Source organism: Zonotrichia albicollis, chromosome 1, assembly GCF_047830755.1.
Source record: "Zonotrichia albicollis isolate bZonAlb1 chromosome 1, bZonAlb1.hap1, whole genome shotgun sequence".
Lineage (NCBI taxonomy): Eukaryota > Metazoa > Chordata > Aves > Passeriformes > Passerellidae > Zonotrichia > Zonotrichia albicollis.
The window spans coordinates 65547883-65568477 of record NC_133819.1 but is presented as its reverse complement, the minus strand read 5'-3'; the positions used below and the strand labels follow the sequence as shown (position 1 = coordinate 65568477).

At 41.3% G+C, this 20595-nt stretch overlaps 1 protein-coding gene across 1 annotated transcript; it reads right to left on the bottom strand.

Moving 5' to 3' along the window:
* Positions 1–739: 739 nt before the first annotated feature.
* MYLIP (myosin regulatory light chain interacting protein) lies at positions 740–16162 on the bottom strand. Its single transcript, XM_074543185.1, has 7 exons — positions 15923–16162; positions 14766–14956; positions 5789–5974; positions 4847–5044; positions 4343–4507; positions 2490–2910; positions 740–2131 (listed from the first exon to the last, which is right to left on the bottom strand). Exons 1-7 carry the CDS (start codon positions 16007–16009, stop codon positions 2042–2044), a joined length of 1338 nt encoding a protein of 445 aa, XP_074399286.1. The 5' UTR covers positions 16010–16162; the 3' UTR covers positions 740–2041.
* Between the last annotated feature and the right edge of the window lie 4433 nt (positions 16163–20595).

Genomic DNA, 20595 nt, shown 5'->3' with positions numbered 1-20595 from the left:
ACCTAGAGTTCATGCTTGCCTATTTTAACAGCTTGATAATGTTGCATGCTTTAAATCAGATTTCTGTATTAACATCTATTTATATTAATTTACAATCCATTTCAGCCAGCTGCCATAATGAATTAGATGTTACTAACATAATACAGTTGTAATCTTGGCACACAAAGTTTGCTCAAGTACCACTGTATGCTGGTACAATAGCTGGACAGTGTTCTCTGAGCACACTTGTACACCCACTCCTTCCTTTTCATTGCACAGCACAGCCCTGAAGTGCTGAAGCACCATCTCTCCAACAATGTAAAAGGAGTTAGCAAGTCTGAATAGTTCCAACCAAAACACTGACACCAACACATCTGTAATCAAAAACTTGCTAGACAGGACTACTGAAACTCCAACCCTCTACTCTCAAGCTGCATTTTTTTAATTTCTCTCATTCCACTGTAATATACCTCCAGGTATATTGCCCCAGATTTGGGGAAATTTATTGTAGAAAATATTCTTCACAAGGTCAATTTGGAAGGCTATGCTACAAGTTTGAATATGTCAGCTGTTTTAAAGTTCACTGTCTGTAACAAATGTCAGTTTTCTTCCCTCCTTTGCATGCACTTGAGAAAACCTCATTACCTCAAACATGACAAAATATTCAAGACTCTAAGCATGAAAATACTGCATTGTGTTTTCAGTTCAGTAATGCCTCAGATGAATATCAGAAGAAAATCAGTCACAGCAATAACACAAAGATTTTTAAAGTCCTTTATTAATCTGAATATAAAAAAGACAGAAGCTGCCTACAATATAGGACAAAGCTCTTGCTTCATGAGGAAAAAAAATTTTCTTTACAAAGTGAAAAAATAAATACCCTCTCAGAGTAAGGTTTATATGCTAATGTGTCATAAAAAAGTAGAGTTTTAATATTTTGACAAAATGTCTGTGCAAAGAAACAGATGCATAAACACACATTACTGCTACATTAAGGCAATATGAAAAGTATAGTCAGAGAATTTCAGTAAAGTGACAGTGTACTTTTCTAGCTTTGATTAAGCCAGTATTGCACCCAAACATGGTCTCCAGTTCTCTCTGTACCCTGGAGAAGACACTAGGAAACCAGAGCCCAAAATGCCCAAGTAGGGGGAGTGGAAATCAAAAACATTTTATTGGGTAAGTAATTTCCTGCTAAAGATGCTAACTGAAGAAAGCATTTAAAATTATACAAAACCCTAGTAGATTACTGGTGTATGTTTAATAGTTTAAAATCAGTCTTCAAAAATAAAGCCAACTTGAAGAGCAGTTGCCTGCAGCTTCCAAGACCACCAGCCAGAAGTGGACTGTGGGAAAACTGGGAATACCCTGCCCACTGAGAGCTGTGAATGAACTGCCATGGCAGTGCTTCCACAGGACACTGGCAACCACAAGACTTTCCTGACCCACCCTCAATACTTGAAGATTAACAATCTTGTCCTCCCTTTCCAAAGCTATTCCCTCAGAATTGTTTTCTGTGTAATAGAATTCTGAGTTAAGCACAGCTGCTTATTGAAGCCTTGTAACTTAAGTTTAAGAACTAATTTTTTAAAAAGAGATCTCTCCTCTTAAAAGCAGTTTACTAAAAGCAGAAGCTATGAACCTTACTAAACTGGTATGTGTAAAAGCAAGTCTTACTATTAAAATAAACAGTGCAACTGTACTAAAAAGGATTTAGAGCATGTAAAAGAAACGGCTGTGTTGCTTTTGCCAGGTACATCTGCATGTGTCCACCACATTTCTCCAGGGTTACCGAGCTTTGTGGCAACACTGCCGTGCTACAAACTTATGGATCATTCTTTAAAGAACATGAATCAATTACACTTCTACTCTCAGAAGATGTCCCAAACCATTTAGGACATGCTGAACAAAGAATGTTTATGTTTAAAAATGCCATATATTTTTTTTTTTGCTTCTGATTGTGGATAGGTGCCAGAGTGATTGCCTTCTTCACAATCAATGGTTGCATTTGTTATTAGTGCAGTTTGAAGAGTACATGATGCATTTGAAGTGTGTACGGAGATCATATCACAGTCAGATTGAGAAGACTGGTGTGGGTTGGCAAGTACACGTGCTGGACATGCTCTACACGAGATCTGCAAACAGGACACGACTGGAAAGGAAAAACATTGGGAAATTAATTTACTTTGTGTTTTGGGAGTCTCTGCACTTCCTGGAGACTTTACATACACAGTAACAGCATTTTTTCCATCATCCCATGTTTATACAGGGTATGGCTGGAAGCATGCAGCTCATTCTTAGCCTCACCACAAATTACATTAGCACATCATTTAGACAGAATGCTCTCTGAAATTAGTTTGCCACAAAAAAATTTTAGTAGTTTTACTAGACACAAACATATTAATCTATGACCATCAACACGAACATATTAATCTATGACCATCAAATATAAAAAAAATCAAACCTTCCACACAAAATGGTAACTCATAACTTAATAGCACTGCATTTACCTGTAACTGGGAAGCACAGGACTTGCAGCAAACTGTGTGGCCACAGGGACAGAAGGTTGAATTTATCTCTTCTTCACAACACACCATACAAAGCATGGACTCCTTCAGCTTGCGCAGCTTCTCTTGCAGGGCTTTTGTTTGTTGGCAGCTGAGACCCTCGCAGTTGTCACAGTTCATGCTGCTTTCTGAAGACTTAAGAGGGGAACTTGGTGGGGTTTGATCACTTCTTGAAACAAGATCCACAATGCCAGCATTATAAAGAGCTCGCCTTGCATGATCATAAACTTCTTTTGATGTTCTTTTGATATCAAAGACATATTTTTTACCAAGATTAATGTTTTCATTTAGAAATAGAGATGCTAGATGACCCTTTAAGTCTCGACTATACTGCATCATGACAGCACTGGTGACAGTGTCACACCTATAAAGCAACAGGACAAATGCAAACTTGGTTAGTTAAGACCAATAGAATGATCCTACAGTAATTTGTTCCCAAAGTTGAAGTAAAAGCACTGAAATTAAAGCAATTTAAACCATCTGAGGTAATATTTAAGCTCTTGAACGATCTTTGCATGAAAATTCTCCTTTGAAAAGTGTAAAATGAAAAGTGACAATTACTTTACATCCTCAAAATGTGAAGTGTCTGGTAAAATGGAGTCAGCCTATGAAAGAGACTTAAAAGAATTATGCTAGTAAAAAGCAAACAGTTGCCTAATCCACAGTTCAGCCTGGCAATACCTTTTTGCATGGCATTTCCAAACGTTGCCCTAAAGAATTCCAGTTAAGAGTCTTTGGTTCTCAATTTTTATCATAGAATCAAGTAATGTTTTTAACACAATTTCCACCCAGTACCTTACATGCTAGTATTATGCCATTCTGAAGGGAACCAGTGTAAATGGAGTAGAGAGAATTAAGGCATTTGTATTTGCCACTGTGCATTTCAGCTACCCTAACCATGCTTGTCACCTATTTCAGTGATCCAGTTGAATTTCCAGAAGCCAATTAAGGCATATCACTTCTCTAGACAACATAGGAAGGAAAGCACAAACAGAACAGAAGAACTACAGCCTCACAGGGCCTAAGGTCCAAGATCTAAGCTTATAGCCAAATGCTATTGCCAAACTAAAATTCTGCTTAAATTAAAATCAAACTGCAAAGAACAGAAAATTGTAAGCAGATACAAAGATCAAGAAGTAATTGAAATTAGGATGTGGTAGTTAATTTCAAGAAAACACTAAGTGTGTTTGAGAGCTAGTCTTACAGATAAGTGTTGGACACCACATGGGAACGAAAGGGGGTTGAAAAGTTGCCCACCAACAAATGAGTATAGCACCCCAACCTCAAAGAGGACAGAAACAGTGGATAGCTGCTGGCCTGGAGCAGAATCACATGTCCTGAGCATGTGAGCAAGGACAGAGGAACTGTAAGAAGGTTTAAATATATGGGATGGGAAGGTGGCATACAGATAACCTAACAACTGAAGGAGCCAAATAAAGGATCTACACATTCTGAATGACCAGATCTTCCCCACTGCTCTCATTCTCTCTCTTACACAGGAACAAAAAATGTATGTATTGTTTATTAAGTATCAAGGAACATAAAAAGCTTATACTCTGAAATGCTGTTATTCACAGTGGGGAAATTTTACTTATTTTTCTTGTTAGCCCCATCCCACAAAACGGAAAGTAGCAAAAACCTGTTCAGCTTCTGGACTTTAAAGGAAAAGAGAGGCTGCAAAGACAGTGGAATTTTGCAGACTATTTCCAAAGTGCAGTTAGACTGCTGGCTGCTCAAGCACTTAGATCAAACACTGGAGAAGAGCAGCAGCACATGACTCTAGGGGCAATACTGACCTGTAAAATGCATGTGTCTCTGTAATTGCTCTGTAGAGTCCGCTTGCTGCCCTTGTACTGATCATCTTAAACAGGAGAACCACACTATTACCAGACTCCTTGGTAACAGTCAGATATACATTCTTTCCAGACTGAGTTGCCATTTGAACAACAGGATAAGCAATCCTATAAATTTGTGTCAAAAAAAGAAAGGTTATTTAGTTGTTAAGGGTTAGGGCATTTTCCACTAACTATTACAGTGCATTTTTATCAGAAGTTACAATGATTTCTAATGGTATTCAGCAATGCTGACTAAAGATGCTGGCTCAAAAATATTAATAAAAATCAAGATTATTAAGGTCACTTCTTTATCTTGATTACAAGCAGGTACTGCCCTCAGACCCTACATCTCAATAGTCACTTTTAGTCATTCTCAGAGCCATTTTGTGTATTGATGTGAAAACTAGGGGTGTGCTCCGTGTTTTTGAAAAATCAATCATGCAAACAGTTCCAGGAAACACATACCTGTTGATTGGACTGAAGTCATCTTTGCAGATGGATATGCCTTCAGGCCCAACACCAATAAGGAGTTTTTGCCCTTCACTATCTCTCACTGAGTGCCATTCTACCCCATAGTTCTCCAGTGTTGTAACAATCTGGAGAATCTGGTATTCAGCAGATGCTTGACTTAGACCTTCTAGCTCCTTGTGCTTGGTAATAATGCTGTTGATAAAAAGATTAAGGATAGGTGAAATAATTCAAATACCTGCTGTTACTGTCAGCAGCTTTAACATGGGTTTTTAGATGACCTAGTTAAACAGATTAGTAAATGCTCCTGACCTGCTTTATCTGTCTATAGATTTCCAGCAATTATGAACTGGAAATTGTTGAGAATTACCAAAACATCCTAAGAATGTCAAGGAGAAAATATTGTGCATTTGCTTAGAAATTAAAAAGCTACACGTAATCAAAGCTTTCCAAATAACACCACCAGCCCCAACATATTTCCCTGAGCTACCATTAAGTTTATAGTTAAAGAAAACACTACAGAAAAGGAAGACACACAATGTTTCCTGATATTCAGGAGCTATGAAGATGTTTCAGGATTCTGTTTACTTTTCAGAGTAAGGGTACTAAGCCAAATAAATTCCTTCATTCACAAGTACAGGTCTAAGACAGATTTACAATTTAAATACTCTGTCCCAGATACTTAAATATATCTGCATTTCCTCACCTACCAGAGTTTTCCTAAGAAAAAACCAACCAACTAGCCAAAAAAATCACCTCATAACTGAGCTTAAAAATTTAACTGAAATCAGAACATCAGACATTCAGGTTGGAGATTTTGAACTCCAAAGCTATTACTGTAAAATTACTCATTTACACTATATCACCAGCCATTAAATGCATAACAAAATCTTCTGCTGTTGGTCTCCAAAAAGGAAACTAGATCATTGTGCTTTTTACCTCTCCAAAATGGTAGTGGTGAGCTCTTTTGCACACAACTCCTCATAATTGTACTTGGCAGTGTTCTGGTTATAATCTCCAAACTTCATCTGTGCCAACAATGCACTAAGTTCAATTGCATGCTCTGAAGAACACTGAAGATTACCAGCAAGAAGATCTTCTTTTATATGCAAGAAAAACATATGCCTGCAACACAATCAGAAACATTTGCTCACACAAAGTGTTACATGATATCTGTAATCAAGACATGTAACAAGCAACATCCCAGCTATGTTTGGTAATGAAGAATTTGCAATGAATGCACCAAGGAGATAAAGCCTGGCATGAGGCAAAGAAAAGAGCCTCCATCTTATTCTTTACTTACTCTTAAAAACAAAGCTACAACTGAAGGTGGCATCTAAAATCACTGCTAAAGGAAAAGAGCACTTCACCATCATCCTTAATGAGAACTGCTTTAACTCCTAAGGCCACTTAGTAATTTCAATTTAGTGAGTAAAGTATCAATGAAAGATTTCAATTCGTTTCCCATGTTTACATTTTTGTTGTGACTTACAGGTTATTCTTCATTTCACAAAAGCAAATTTGGGAAAAGCATCTGAAAACATTCACACTTCTGTTATGCAAGAGGGGAAGCCATACTCTCTCTACACACTGGAAATGCCCCTGCAGCCCCGGTGTTTTTGCCAAGAACAGGATTAACAGAGCAACTTGAAATACCTGAAAAGGCATTGGGGAATGAAACAGAAAAACAGCTATGGCGTAAGCATTCGTCAGATCAACCTTTGCACTTGAGACCAAGACAGGTTTGACAGCTTGCTGAAAACTCAAAAAGCTGCTCTTCATTATCTAATAGGTTACTTGACAGACAAATCAACATTGTCACCAACATTAGCAGCAGCATGTCATAATCCCCTATGGGTTGGCCTAACTTCTACAGATCATCCTTGTTTTCCTTCAGGGGACACAATATAAATTTTTTACCATTTAAGGCTCAACGTATGTATGGAAGCCAGATGGAGTATTATGTATCACAGAAAAAAAATCTTTCAATAAATGAAGCCTAGCACCCACAGGGATGTGTCTTGGCTTCCACAGGAACACAACATTTACTCTTCTAAAATGAAGTTGAATCTACTTTTAAGAAAAGCTTTACTGAAGCTCTGTATTTAACCTCTCATCACTGAAGCTGAAGAAGCTAATAAGTGATAAGCTTTCCTTCCAATTGGAATTTTGAGCCTTACATATATTCTGTTGTAGCATTCTATAATTCCTCTGTACAACAAGGCAAATAGGACTTTTTTCAGAATTATGAGTAAATACAGAACTCACAAAAGTTGAGTTCTTTCTTAGCTCTATTGGTAAATGTTGCAACTAAGAAGATACCCGCCCAAAAGAAGTCTCATATCCACATTTTTTTTAATCAGGACAAAACAGATTTGGTATTAAATTGTCCTGCAAGCTTTCCTACAGTCCACTTCCTGCAAGGATTCACAGCTCCAACACTTCCCTTTGCAAACCATTTGTCATGCTACAGCATCATGCACGTTGTGATGCAAGTGCCTCATTGCGTCACTCTCAAGTCTAAACATCAACCCACACCCTTCAGCAGCTCTAGAGGGGGTCTGGGGGAAGCCAATGTCCTCACACTGTGCAGGACACACTTGAGGTGGCAAGGGGACCAGACCTTCAGACAGAGTTGTGTCCACTGTCAGCAGGTTATTCCTTCTTTAGGCTGTTTTTCTGAGAGTCAAACCTCTGCTCCCATGTGTCTCTCCTACCTTGCAGAGTCACAGCTCTTTGGGCTTGGGGCCCAAAAGGGCATATCTGTGGCCTTTTAAGATTATTTAGTTGTACAGACTTTTTTGTGCTCAGCACATAGATTTAAAGAATTCAGTATAAATTAGGAAAACACTAGGGCCAAAATAAATTGAAATAGTAGGCCTTTCCCTAAGTCTAATCAACATTTCATAAAATAAACAGCTTCTTATGCACTCTTGATCCTCTGACAATACTAGAACAGGATTTCCAGTAATTTTAAGTACTAATTAAACAATTTCAAAGACAGATTAGACTTTTTTTCTCATTAGCTAAAACACATTTGCAACTACCACACCTAAAATATTGTATCTTCAGGGGCTTTTTCATATGACAGCACTGACTACACAGGGTAAAGTCAAGAGTTCTGCCCTTACTGGGAAGAGTTTATTGACACCTCAAGGGGAGCTGAAAAACAAAATACTGCTCCTGCAAATACAGATGAATTACAGATACAGCAGATGCATGGCTTGTCACATTCCATTACTACAAAGCCAGTAATGGCACAGGAAGACAAATGGGTTTAAAGCACAACGTGAAGTAGCATCACATCAGCTAATGTGCAGTAACTTCCCTTAACTGGCTCACATCACATAAAGGAAAACATCTCACAAATACTCAGCTACTTTGCATTTTTTTTATAAATAGAACAAACAGCACATATAAAGGACGGTTATTGCAAAGTAACTAGCTATGCAAATTCAATCCATCTGCACCTAAATGACCTAAACTGCACCCATAACAGGGCAGTGAATGACTTCACACTGACCTGTTAAAGCAGATGGCCTGAACCAAAGGCAGCAGAGAATGTGCTACCTGAACTTTTTGTATGTGTGTGTTGGTGGGATTTTTTGTTTTTCTTGGAGGTTTTGTGTTTGTTCAGACTCTAAGTGTGTTTGACAAAGAAAAGGCACCTAGAAACTGAAAGACAGTGAGGGTTATGAACACATCAGAAAAAGTGGTTTGGATTAGCCCATCCTGCTGCAGAGCACACTCCTTCAAAGTTATATTAATATCCATTGTAAAATCATTCCTCTTCAAAGGTCCAAAACATGACACTAGCCACGATCTGATAACAAACACAGACTTAATTGTTTTTAACACTAAACTAAACAAAGTCTTTTGACCCTTAAAGAAAAAGGCCTAAGAATGTGATTTTATTGCTGAATACAGTCAAGCAAAACTAAAGCATCAGGATCCCTGATGCAGTTCCTTATCTAATTCTGCAAATTCTAAAGGACCCATTAGACTGTCTTGTAGAAAACATGCTCATGTCACAGATACTATTAGTTACAAGAAAGGATTTATCTAAGTTTTTGTAAATTAGATTGTGACCTAATCACTTCATACACAATCCACCATCCTGTCTCTCTTTTGGAACCTTTAGATATGGTTAAAAAAAATTAAAACTTTTCTCACCTCTAAAGATAGTCAGGTTGTACAGTAAAAGATAATTCCTTGGAAAAAATGTATTTCAGCACTAGTATTTTAGACTTACTGGAATTCTTACCTAGCAAGTTTTAGAACAATGAACTGTTAAATCTAAAAACTGGACTGTTTTTACATTCCCTAAAGGTTGCATTTCCAGCATTGCTGGGAGAAAATCTGAAGCTTGTCCACCATATAAGAAACGAAATGTTTTTGTTTCTGCATCATTCACACTTCAGTTGCACTTGATACATTAATATTACATGTTACAAATTTGAGAAGTGAAGTCAGACCAAAGGCATGTCTGACTGTTCCTACCCCCCGCCCAACAATCCCTTAGCACATTCTGCAGCTTTTTACTACCCTCGCCAAGGGTTTGTTTAGTCTTTAAATCTCCACAACTCTGAACTTTGCCCATCAATTGCTGTGACTCCCAGTCATGCTAACACCTGCCAGACGCCTTGGGACATTGATCAACCAGTGGCAGCTTTAAGGACAAAGAGAACTTCCCATGGCACTTATAGCCCAAGTTCTGTACATGTGACAGCATCAGCACAAAAGACAGTCTGTGTAACCCAAAATTGCCTTTTCTGCCCCCCTAAACCCTATGCTACCTTCACATACCTGTGCATTCAATTGTGGAGCATTTTCCTCTGAGTTTGGCAGCTCAAAACACCACTTAAGCACACTGACTAGAGGGCAACACATTAAGTTTGCTAAAGCTACACTCCATCAGTCACTGCCCAGACAGATTTCTTCCTTTCCAAAAGAACAAAGAGAAGTTTTGCAATTAGAACAAGACCAGATTTTCTTCAAGCATTAGCTACACTGGTGATTTTAGATTCATTTTGCATCCTTATTTTTGGATCCATGTTCTGCACATAATTTAAGATTTATGTACATACAAAACAGTAAAATCAAATGTGGTGCGATTAATGTATTGCAGTTGGATGTAAATAATTTGATACAAAAACTGTAGAAAGGGGAGGTTGCAAGATTTCAGCAGATGGTCCATTTCACAAAAACGTATAGCTATCAAACCAAAGCCACATACCCAGATATCAATCACATTAATTGCTTTTTGCCTCCTTCTGAAGCAATTTATGCAGGCTGACAATACTGAATACTGCTACCAGAAACAGACATCAGTACTTCACTACAATGGAATTCCAAGAGGGGGTAAATCACCTAGGTAGTGTTCATCCAAATGAACTGGCAGTGACAACTCCGCAAAAAAATACTATAAAAAATACGTGTAACACAAGATCATATTTTCTTTTGTATCTCATTGAAGACAATTATGTGTGTTAGGAATCAAGGCTCTGCACCACTACTAGTAGCTTCTACTAATATTTTTTAATCAAGACAAGGGAAACAGAGCAAATAGGCAGCAAAAAAATTTAAGCTCTAAATTTAACTGTCAGTGGAGGAAGTGACAAACCCCAATCCTTTACCAAAGAGGTGTCTGCATATGACTAATGACCACTAGAAGCATAGCCAAAAGACCTCATTCTCTTGCCAGACTACTGGCAAGAATCTTGGCATGCCTCCCAAGGAACTACCTGTTCTCTTTGGGGTTGATGCTCTTTCCTACCGTACAGTACATTTACTGCTCTGTAGTCTAAAATCAAAATTAAGAGGGATAATTGTTCTCCCTAAAAATATATTGATAAAAATTTCTAAATCTATAGAAAATAATTCTGTTTTTAAAAGCAGACAAGGCCACCCTACCTTAAAAAAAAGCAATGTTTTTTTCTTTTTTTTATGCTCCTCATTATCTATGTTCGTCATTGCTCATAACAGACTGGATAAAAGGTTACCAACTGCAATTAACTCTGACATAGACAAATCCATTAAACTCATCCCAGTGTCAATCACACACGCTTTCATTGCCTGGTAAACAAAGGCAACACCATTGCTGCGCTGGCTACCCAATGTTATAGGATAAAAAGCAAGAAAACCATCCTGTTGTATGTATCCGACTCCTCAACACATCTAAGGCCACTCTTAATTTTAACTAGTTCATCAATACAACTGGACAACACAGCAAAAATTGTACTTTGAAAATATAATTAAAATACTGGCAAACATCACACAATGTTTTAACAACCTCAAAAACAATAATTGCCACTTTCAAGGTTGGCAAAACACAGTTCTTTTGAACGCTTCATGATACTGTGTGGCTCGCCAGAATTTGACATATTTTGTAGCTTTCATGTGAATATTTGACTTTTAGTCGCGCTACACAAGACAAATAATGCTGAATTTAAAACCTAGCCCCATCATTCTCCCAGGCTGCTGCCGGGCACCATGGGTACAGGTTTCCAGGCTCCACAGCAACCTGCGGCCGCCCGGAGCTCTCTGCCCAGGGCAGGGCTGCGCTGTCTCACACCGGAGCTGCCTCTCGGGCCGCGGCCACTCCCGCTCCCCGCCCCGACACCCGCACGGCTCCTGGGCACCTCCTCTCCTCCCGCCCCACCCTCGGCAAAAAGTCTCCTGAAAATTCCGACTAGCCAAGTATAATCCTTTCTCTAAGCCCTGGCTCCTTACTGCAATTCAACACTTCACAACATTTGATACATGAACCACCCACAAGTCATTCAGCAAAGGAGTGAAAAGTAGGTTTGCTTTTTTTCCACCCCTAACTGTTGCACGACCTATCAAAGAAATACAAAACAGTGAAAATGAGCAAGACACAAGCCAGAGTTATGATCTCGATCTTGGACCATCACATGTGTCTTTGAGCAAAGAGGCAACAATCCTTTTCAAGCCAGTGTGATTTTCCATGCTAAAGAAAACTTACAGCTAGCTCTAACTCCTCTAAAGCAGCACGCTGTTCACATCTCAGACTTGTCTGTAAATCTCTGACAGCAGCAGATTAAATTTGAATGACATTCTTGCACTGAAGCACTTTTATTCCATTGAAAACAAGTCTAAACTATGAAATCATGTGGTGCAGTTCAGTACCAGGTAGTCAAATAAAAAACCTAAAAGTTGAGATCCAAAGAAGAATAGAAATAAACTGCTTTTAACCCTGTAAAAAAGTGTGGTAGAAAGGGTTTCTCCATGCACTTCTCAGATTCCCAAAACACTTAGCGAATGTAGTTTGTTGCCACAGTGGTCAGAGGTAAAATTATAACCTGCTGTCTTTGTGCTCTGCAGCAAGAAGGCTGCCTTGTATAAGAATATTAAAATTGGCTGCAATCTTCCTCTGGGCTGATAAAGATAACAGAAGCAGAGGTCGACGTTCTGCTGCCAGATTGGCTTTCACAGCATGTAGAAACCTGAACATTCAATTGCTACAAACAAACACACACCTGAGTTTAAAACTCCAGTGCAAGGCAAGGGTCTCCAATGAAGCACTGACACTGGGGTTGGCAAAGGTTCCTAAGGATATAGAAAAAACCCTTTGCTTTTTCACTCAGTCACAACGCTTGCCACTATAATCATGATGAAGCACATCAACAAAATTAAGAATTACTTGCAGCTTCTCAGATTTCAAAAGCGGTCTCAACATGCATCTAATTTATATGTAAAAACAGGATCAGAAGCTGCAAGCAAAAGACTGGAAAACTTCCCCAGTGTTCTTCACACACAGAACCACAAAGCAACAGCTCTGCCAGAAAAACCCTACACATCAAATATGGACACAACAGCTGAAGGAAACTAAGGATACCCATCACTTTCTTCATCAAGACTTTGCAGATAAAGATGAAACAATGTGTCAGCTTTAATTGCACAGCTAATCCTTGCAAGTCTATGATATACTTATTGATTTTTGAGTTTGGCCACAGGTTTACAAGTTTTTAATCTTCTCCTTCATGTTTACACACACTAAGTATGAATTCACAGTTACACACATATGTAAATCCTCAAGCAGACCTAAGCAGGAAAAAAAGCCTACTAAAACTCAGTGTCAACAATCCAGGAGAAGACATTTACCAGAGGCACTGGAATTTTTTTAGACCTGCTACATGTGGACTACTGGGCATATACAACTAAAAGGCAGTTATTACAACTTGACATAAAACTTGTATTTGGTTTTAATATATCTCCTTCTGGTGCATAAGATTGGGTTAATTTTTAAATTGTTTGTTAAAAATATTAGTTTCAGAACAGTCTCAACACATAAAAGAAAGCCTGCCCCACCTACATCCTTTTAAGTCATCTTTACAGTGGAGAAATACTTGCTGCTTTGATGTAGGTGTACAAACTGTTACATTTTAGCTACACAAGCCAGTATTTGAGGCCCTTGGGGCATGTTTCACCAGTTCAACCTCTCTATTAACTTGCACCTCCTGCCAGGTCTTGCATCGACAGTGCTGAAGGCAGGGACACAGACATCTGTAAAAGCCTTGTGAAGTTGAACAAGCATTCATCAATGATAGCATAAAAATGCCACTTGGAGGTTTCCTCAGATTTTCACCCTGATTTGCTTTGTGAGCAGAGACACATCTGACATGCTCAGGGTAATCTCTTTCGCCTCATCAGGTATGAAATCGAGTGGCTCCTTTTGTTCAACTCAAATCCCATTTGTTATTTGGTTTTATACTTACCAAGAACATTTAAATAAGAGTTTCTTTAAGGAAAAATACACCACTATATTCCAGGGATAGCAGAAAGTATTTCCTAAATAAAAGTATATCAGAACTGGAATTCAGTTTAAATGCATTTGCCTAACAAACTATTATCCAGGACAACCATGGTCTACCACCAAAGCATTCTGAAAACTTCAACCATATTGATGAGCTGGAACCACTGCCCCCCAAAAGCCTCTCCCCTACACATTAGATCAAAAATTAAATTCAAAACCTTTTTCCTATGAAATAAACATCAGACTGTAAGCCTCTGACCAAGTTTTTTAGACATTCTGTGCAAAAGCACCATGTTGTACTCATGGTCTTAATTCTGAAACGACTAAGTTAATGATTCTGAGAGTAACAAGCTCAGGTGAGTAGTGAAAATGGGTTTTGGCATTACCATACAGACAGTAGATTTCAATTGGCCCCATTCCTATTAACTGTACCATCCAAAACTAACATGAAAAAGTAGTTGGAAGGTCAACATTAAATACACATGTGTACAGCATTCTTTAAAGATAATTCCAATGCAATTCATGTGGTAATCAAACTCAAGGAGAAAAAGCAAGCGTTCCCTACTAATTTTAGAAGGCTATTCCTTCTGATTTAATAACAGTAGGACAATTTAGTTAAGAGGACTTGCCACAGAAGCAGCCAGACAGCTGTTTCTTTTGTAGCCTCTAAGGGCCTGTAGCTATATGAAAGTTACTGTAACATAATACCAGACAAAAAGGAATTCAGCAAGTTTTTTTGCACTGTGGGAGGAATTATTTCCTGCCTTTCTGTACTAGTGGTTCAGAATGACCTAGAGTAACACCACAGAACAGAGGTTACTATCGGACACAAAAATACCATATAAAAAGTTTGCTACTGTAACTTAGTTTCTTCCAGTTTCAACACTAAGTGCCGAAAAAATTACACTCATTGCTTACTGTCACCTACACGAAGCTTAATGTTGCCAATTTAATAAATTTTTTATTAAAACAAAGCAATAAACTTCAAAAACACTAAGATTTTAAAACTACATAGAAAAGTCACGCAAAAATTACCATATGATAAAAAAAAGTAAAACCCAGCATGCAATCACTTTTTTAAGTTACAGAAATTGGAAGCAAAATATTAAATTAAATGTGCTTACAACCGTATTTACTCACCTTGTCTGTTCCTGTAAGATAAGATGTGGCTCAACAAAAAACTTGACTCTCAGTTTCAATCGATAAGGGGCTAAACCATCCATCTGCTGGGAGATCCTGTTCCTCAAATTCAGCCATAGATTCTCCCCTTTGCTGCCAGTGAACTGCAGTCCAAAATAATCAACTTCTATAATCCCCAACCTTCTGCAAACCTGAAAGAATAAGATTCTTTACAATCAGGCTACATGACAATGAAAAGTAACATCTGAAGTGGTCTTTCAGACTGCTCACTTAAATACAAAGGCTTAATCACTGGGATTTTAGGTTGCATACAAAACAGCCCAGAAAAAAAAAGCACTAAGCATGAACTAGGAATTTCTCCACTAGCCAAAATACACATGGGCTTCCACGGTCAAATTTCACCCTCAGGACAGACACTTCAGAGGGTCAGTGGATTTCCACAAGAGGAGAGTATCTGCTCCTCAACATCATAGCCAACAGCACTTGCTGGGCAAGGAGGAGTGACGAAGTACAGTCACCCACAAGTTTTACTGAGGTGCCAGCAGCACACCGGACTGCTCGTCTGTGTCCCCCCAGCATCCCCACGGCAGCCACAGCCAGGCGGTGGTGACGGAAAGGCGAGAATGCACCTGGCCGGCAGCTCCAGCCCGCTCGGGCCCGGATGGAGAGGGCTGGATGCAGTGGGTGCTACATGCCCCGCCTGTGGCCCCACTCCTGTCCCCTCCCGGGGACACTTCCAGCGGGATTCAGTGGCGAGGCCCGGGCCTGCGCTTCCCACGGGAGAGGGGCTGGAGAGCCCCGTGGCGTGGGATGCAGCACCTTCTGCATTCAACATGGAGAAAGGGTTGGGAAAAAAAAAAAAGAAAAAACCGGAAAATCAAAATAAGAAACCAAAACCGTAAGAGAAGCGGGGAGACTGCGGCGCTCCCCGCCCCCACCGCCGCGGCCGCCCCCGCACGGCCCAGCCCCGCGCCACCGCCGCCCCTCGCCCGGCGCCCGGGCCCCGCCGCGGGGAGAGGGCGGCGGGCTGCCAGGGGAGCCGTGCGGCCGCCGGGCACCAGCTCTCGGCGCTGCCCCGTGGTCACCGCTGCGCCCGCCACAGCCCCCGCCCCGAGAGCTGGCGCCTGGCGGGCGGGCGGCGGAGAGAAGCCCCTCACCTGGTTCAGGCAGTCCTCGCCGTTGGCTTTCGCCTCTACCTCCACCTCCATCACCACCGCGTCCGGCCTGGTCACATAGCACAGCATGGTTGGAGACAGCCGGTTCCGCTGCTACCGCCACGGACACCCAGAGCGGCCGCGCTGTCGCTGTCGCCACGGGCTGAGCTCCGCACGCGTCGCCCGCCGCCGCCCACACCCGGACCCCAGCAGCGCCCGTCCCGCGCCCCTCACCGCCTGCGCGCCGCCCGCCCCGCTCCCTCCTTATGTACCCTCTGCCGCCCCGCCCCGCCCGGGCCCGCACCTGCGGACCAATCAGAGGACGCCTCTCATGGCTGCGGGCCGCCGCCGCCGCCAATCAGCGCCGCCATGGCTGCGCGGGCCCGTGTTGTGCTCACTCTCTGGCGCCCCCCGCCGTGCCCGCGGGGTCGCGGGGCGCGCTGGGGCCGGTGGCGGGGCTGCCTCAGCCTGCTTCAGCCCCCCTCAGCCTCCTTCAGCCCGCCTCAGCTTCCTTCAGCCCGCTTTAGCCTCCTTCAGCCCCCCCCCCTCAGCCTGCTTCAGCCCGCCTCAGCCTCCTTCAGCCCGCCTCAGCCTCCTTCAGCCCTCCTTCAGCCCCCCTCAGCCTGCTTCAGCCCGCCTCAGCCTCCTTCAGCCCCCTTCAGCCCGCCTCAGCCTCCTTCAGCCCTCCTTCAGCCCGCCTCAGCCTCCTTCAGCCCTCCTTCAGCCCCCCCTCAGCCTGCTTCAGCCCGCCTCGGCCCCCCTCAGCCCCCCCGCCCCAAGCCTCCTTCAGCCCGCCTCAGCTTCCCTCAACCTCACTCAGCCCGCCTCAGCCCCTCTCAGCCTCCCTCAGTCCCCGTCAGCCCTGCTCAGCCCCCCTCACCCTCCCTCAGCCGCCAGGGCCCGGAGCTGCTCACCCTGGCATTGTGTCCACTTAAATGAAAGCAAGGTGTGACCTTCCAAGTGCAGGTGGGGGCCAAGCCTGCTGGGCAGGAACAATCTGTGATGCATGTGAGAAGAGGGCAGCCATGGGCTGTATGACAACGAAATACTGCCTTCACAGAATCACAGGATCGGTTAGGTTGGAAAAGACCTTTGAAATCTTCGAGTCCCACTGATGATGCACCATGTCAACTACTAGACTATGGCACTGAGTGTCATGTTGAGTCCTTCCTTAAACACCTGCGGGGGCAGTGTCTCCACCACCTCTCTGGACAGCCCATTCCAATGTCTAATCACCTTTTCTGTGAATAAATTATTTCTAATTTCCAAACTAGACTTCCCCTGGTGCAGCTTGAGACTATGTCCTCTTGTCCCATTGCTGGTTGACTGGTACCATTGCTGGTTGACTGGAGACGGGTACAAGAGGCTGCTCCCCACCTGGCTACACCCTCCTTTCAGGGCACTGTAGAAAGTGATGAAGTCCCCCTGAGCCCTGGCTCATGTTCAGCTTTCAAACACTCCTTTTTTATTAAATGCAAGATAAAATTCAAATTGATGTTCTCACTACCATACTCTCTTTGGCCTCTTCAACTCTGTTATGAAGAATGCAAAACCCTGAGAAAGATGGAAATTTGAAGAACGACCAGTCAAGCCCTGTCACGGCCTCCATGCACCACCATGCCAAGGGATGCTGGAGATTTTACACTCCTTAGACTCTGTAGACATGAATCTCGTAGGTGATTCCTAACCAGGGGAAGAACACTTGCACCAGGCAAGCCCTTGGAATTATGTGTTTGTCAAGCATACCCAAGGTGCATAAAGTGGTTTATGGCTGCTTTAACAATGTAAATTGAAACAACAGGGAGGACTAAGTACAAAATGCACGCTGTGTGTGTTGCCCAAGAGAAGTGTAGATCAAAGACATACTGAGCAGTGCAGTGGTAAGGAACAAGTAGGCTGTCACCAGGCAGAAGACTGTAAGATATTTCAGCTTTTTCTCTCAGACAGTGCCCAAAGGGTTGCAGCGGGCACTTGTCACACGAGCTGTCTCCTGTGTGCAAACAAAGTAGCTGAACAAGTAGCTGTGACAGGAAATGGGGATCTGGAAACAGAGTGAAGCATAATAGGAAGAACAAACCACAGCTCTAATGCAGGGTCACCACAGGGCTGAATATTAGCTTGTTCACATGTGTATGGGTTACGTGTTTCTGTTTCACAATTTCTGCTATGCTTGTCAGGGTTGTTAGTATTTTCCATTTTTAACAACAAAAAAAAAATGCTCAGAACTGATGCTTATTCTGCTGGGAACTCTTGCACACAAGGTATATGGAGCTTGATCCATTTTGTTCATGTGAACTCTAGAAGACCTCAGCTCTGAACCAGGCAGAACAGTAGGAGACAAATAAGGGTCAGGACACAAGATGTCAAACCTGAGTGATGCCACACTTCACCTGCACACTTCCTACCTCAGATTTTCCTGCTCAGGTCTAGAGTGTTTAATTTGAAGAACTTACAGTCTTAAAGGACCAGATTCATAGAGTGGTGGGTTGAAAAAAAGAAGTAATATGAAAGAAAGATGAACAAAATTGCGAAATTAATTGCATCTCAACTCTGTGATTTTCTGATGGAAAAAAAACCCTTTCTGATGGAAAAAACTCTTTGGAAAGGCTTAATTATAAGGGGATTAGCTACTAACACAAAATTACCAAGTATTTTAGTATGGGGGAAAAGCCTGTAGTTCCCACTTCTTGTTTATTTTTTGTTGGAGTGGATGCAGGAAATTAGATTTTAGTTCTATTTTAGTTTTACTTCTACATATTGTGGTGTTGTGGTATTTTGTGTCATTTTAATTTTTCTGTCATAATCAAAAATGTCCGAGATGTGCCTTGAAGAAACACCAAAACTGCCACAATGACTCATGCCATTAGTGTTCTTATATCCTCTCCCTGACAGTAGCTCATATCAGATATCACAGAAGAAGGTGCAAGAAATGTTTATACAATTGTGAGATAATAATATGCTTGTATATTTTCTCTAACACTAAACAGTTAAAGCTGGCCTATAGATGAGCCTTTACTTTCTTATCCATTTTTCTTGTGTAGCAGAAATCAGTTCACTTTATGCTGGGTGTTGTCCAGACAAAGAGAAACTTACCCTTTTTCTATGTATTAATATCCATCCTGTGTTTTCCTTTTATCTGACTTAATGTAAATGCAGGTGTTCTTATTATGTCTGTAAAAGAGTTATCCTGCTTTGAAATCTGCTAAACTGTAAGCCACAAAAATAGCTCGTGGCAGTAAATTGCGTAGATTGGTTAAGTCCTGTGTAAAACAAGCATTTCTTTTTGAGGGTGTAATCTGGACACAGCTGTCACAGAAATACATTTCACTTTGCAGTCTCTGTGATATTTTATTCATGCTGTACAGAAGAGAGTAAAGGACCAAGCCCTGTCTTTGCACACAGGAGACAGCTTATGTGACAAGTGCCCGCTGCAGCCCTTTGGGCACTGTCTGAGAGAAAAAGCTGAAATATCTTACAGTCTTCTGCCTGGTGTCTTTGATAAATTATCAACACTCAGTGAGCTACACTGTCAAACTGCTCATAGCATGGATGTTCACCTTTTGTGTATCATAAAAGAGCAATGTTTATCAACATGTCATCTCAGTGCTGTATTTCACAAAATGATATGTGCTGTATGACATGGATCTCTATGGTGGGTCAGCCTTTTGCTATGGTGTCAGTTTTGAGCATAAGTGATTCACCTTATATACATTTATGTATTTACATTTCTTTGCCTAACACTGGTTGATCATTTTTCCTAAATGTAATCTATCTATAAGGTTAATTATTTGTCACATCCTGCTTCAAATATAGTGCCTCCTTGCCTTTGATACTTGAATGGAAATCCTGTGAAAAGCCTAATTGCAAGGAGAAGGGAAATAATGATTTCTAGACCTTTGAATTTAGTTCCGATCATGACAAGATTGACCATAGTCAATCATGAGTGTTTCCAAAGAACACTCATGCCTCTTGTTCAGATTTTTATTCTCAAGGCTTCCCAGGTGGTTTCCTCCAACCTATTGTCATGATACTCCATCTTGAGGAATCTACTCGTGAGGAATTCAGTAGCGTAGCTCTGGTCTCGTTACCCAGATGTTTATGCAAGATCTTAGAAAAGATCCTCAGTTGTTGCTGATTGTCCATGGTGTTGACTCTGATCAAGTTCAGGATTTACTGCCACAGAAAGCCAAGGTAAAAGATTCAAAATGCTCAATTGCTGCTGGTGCTCAGGATGAGGCTTCACCAAGTATTTAGAAGTTCCTATTGTTTATCTTTGCTGTTCATTTGTGGCAGTCACATTAAAGGCATGAATGAAATGCTCAGGTCTTGGTGCCAAAGGTGTGCTCTGCTGACTGAGGGAGACAATAACCCAGACAAATGTTGAGCCTACATAGAAGAGGCCTGCCCCTCTCTAGGAAAGCTAAGCACCAACAGACTTCTCACAGTGCTGGTGGTGTGTGGTGTCTTTTGTACTAACAAGAATGAATGGCTGCATGAGAAAATATTTCTAATTGGAAACCCAGTTTGTGGTAGTTAAGACGGTCATAATACAAAACAACACTCCATTTTCAGAAGGCTTCAAATCCAGTTTTATTATAGCATGCATGTTTTTTATACATTCTCACAAAACTCGTAAGTTTACACTTTACTCATTGGTTAGGAAAGACAAACAAAGT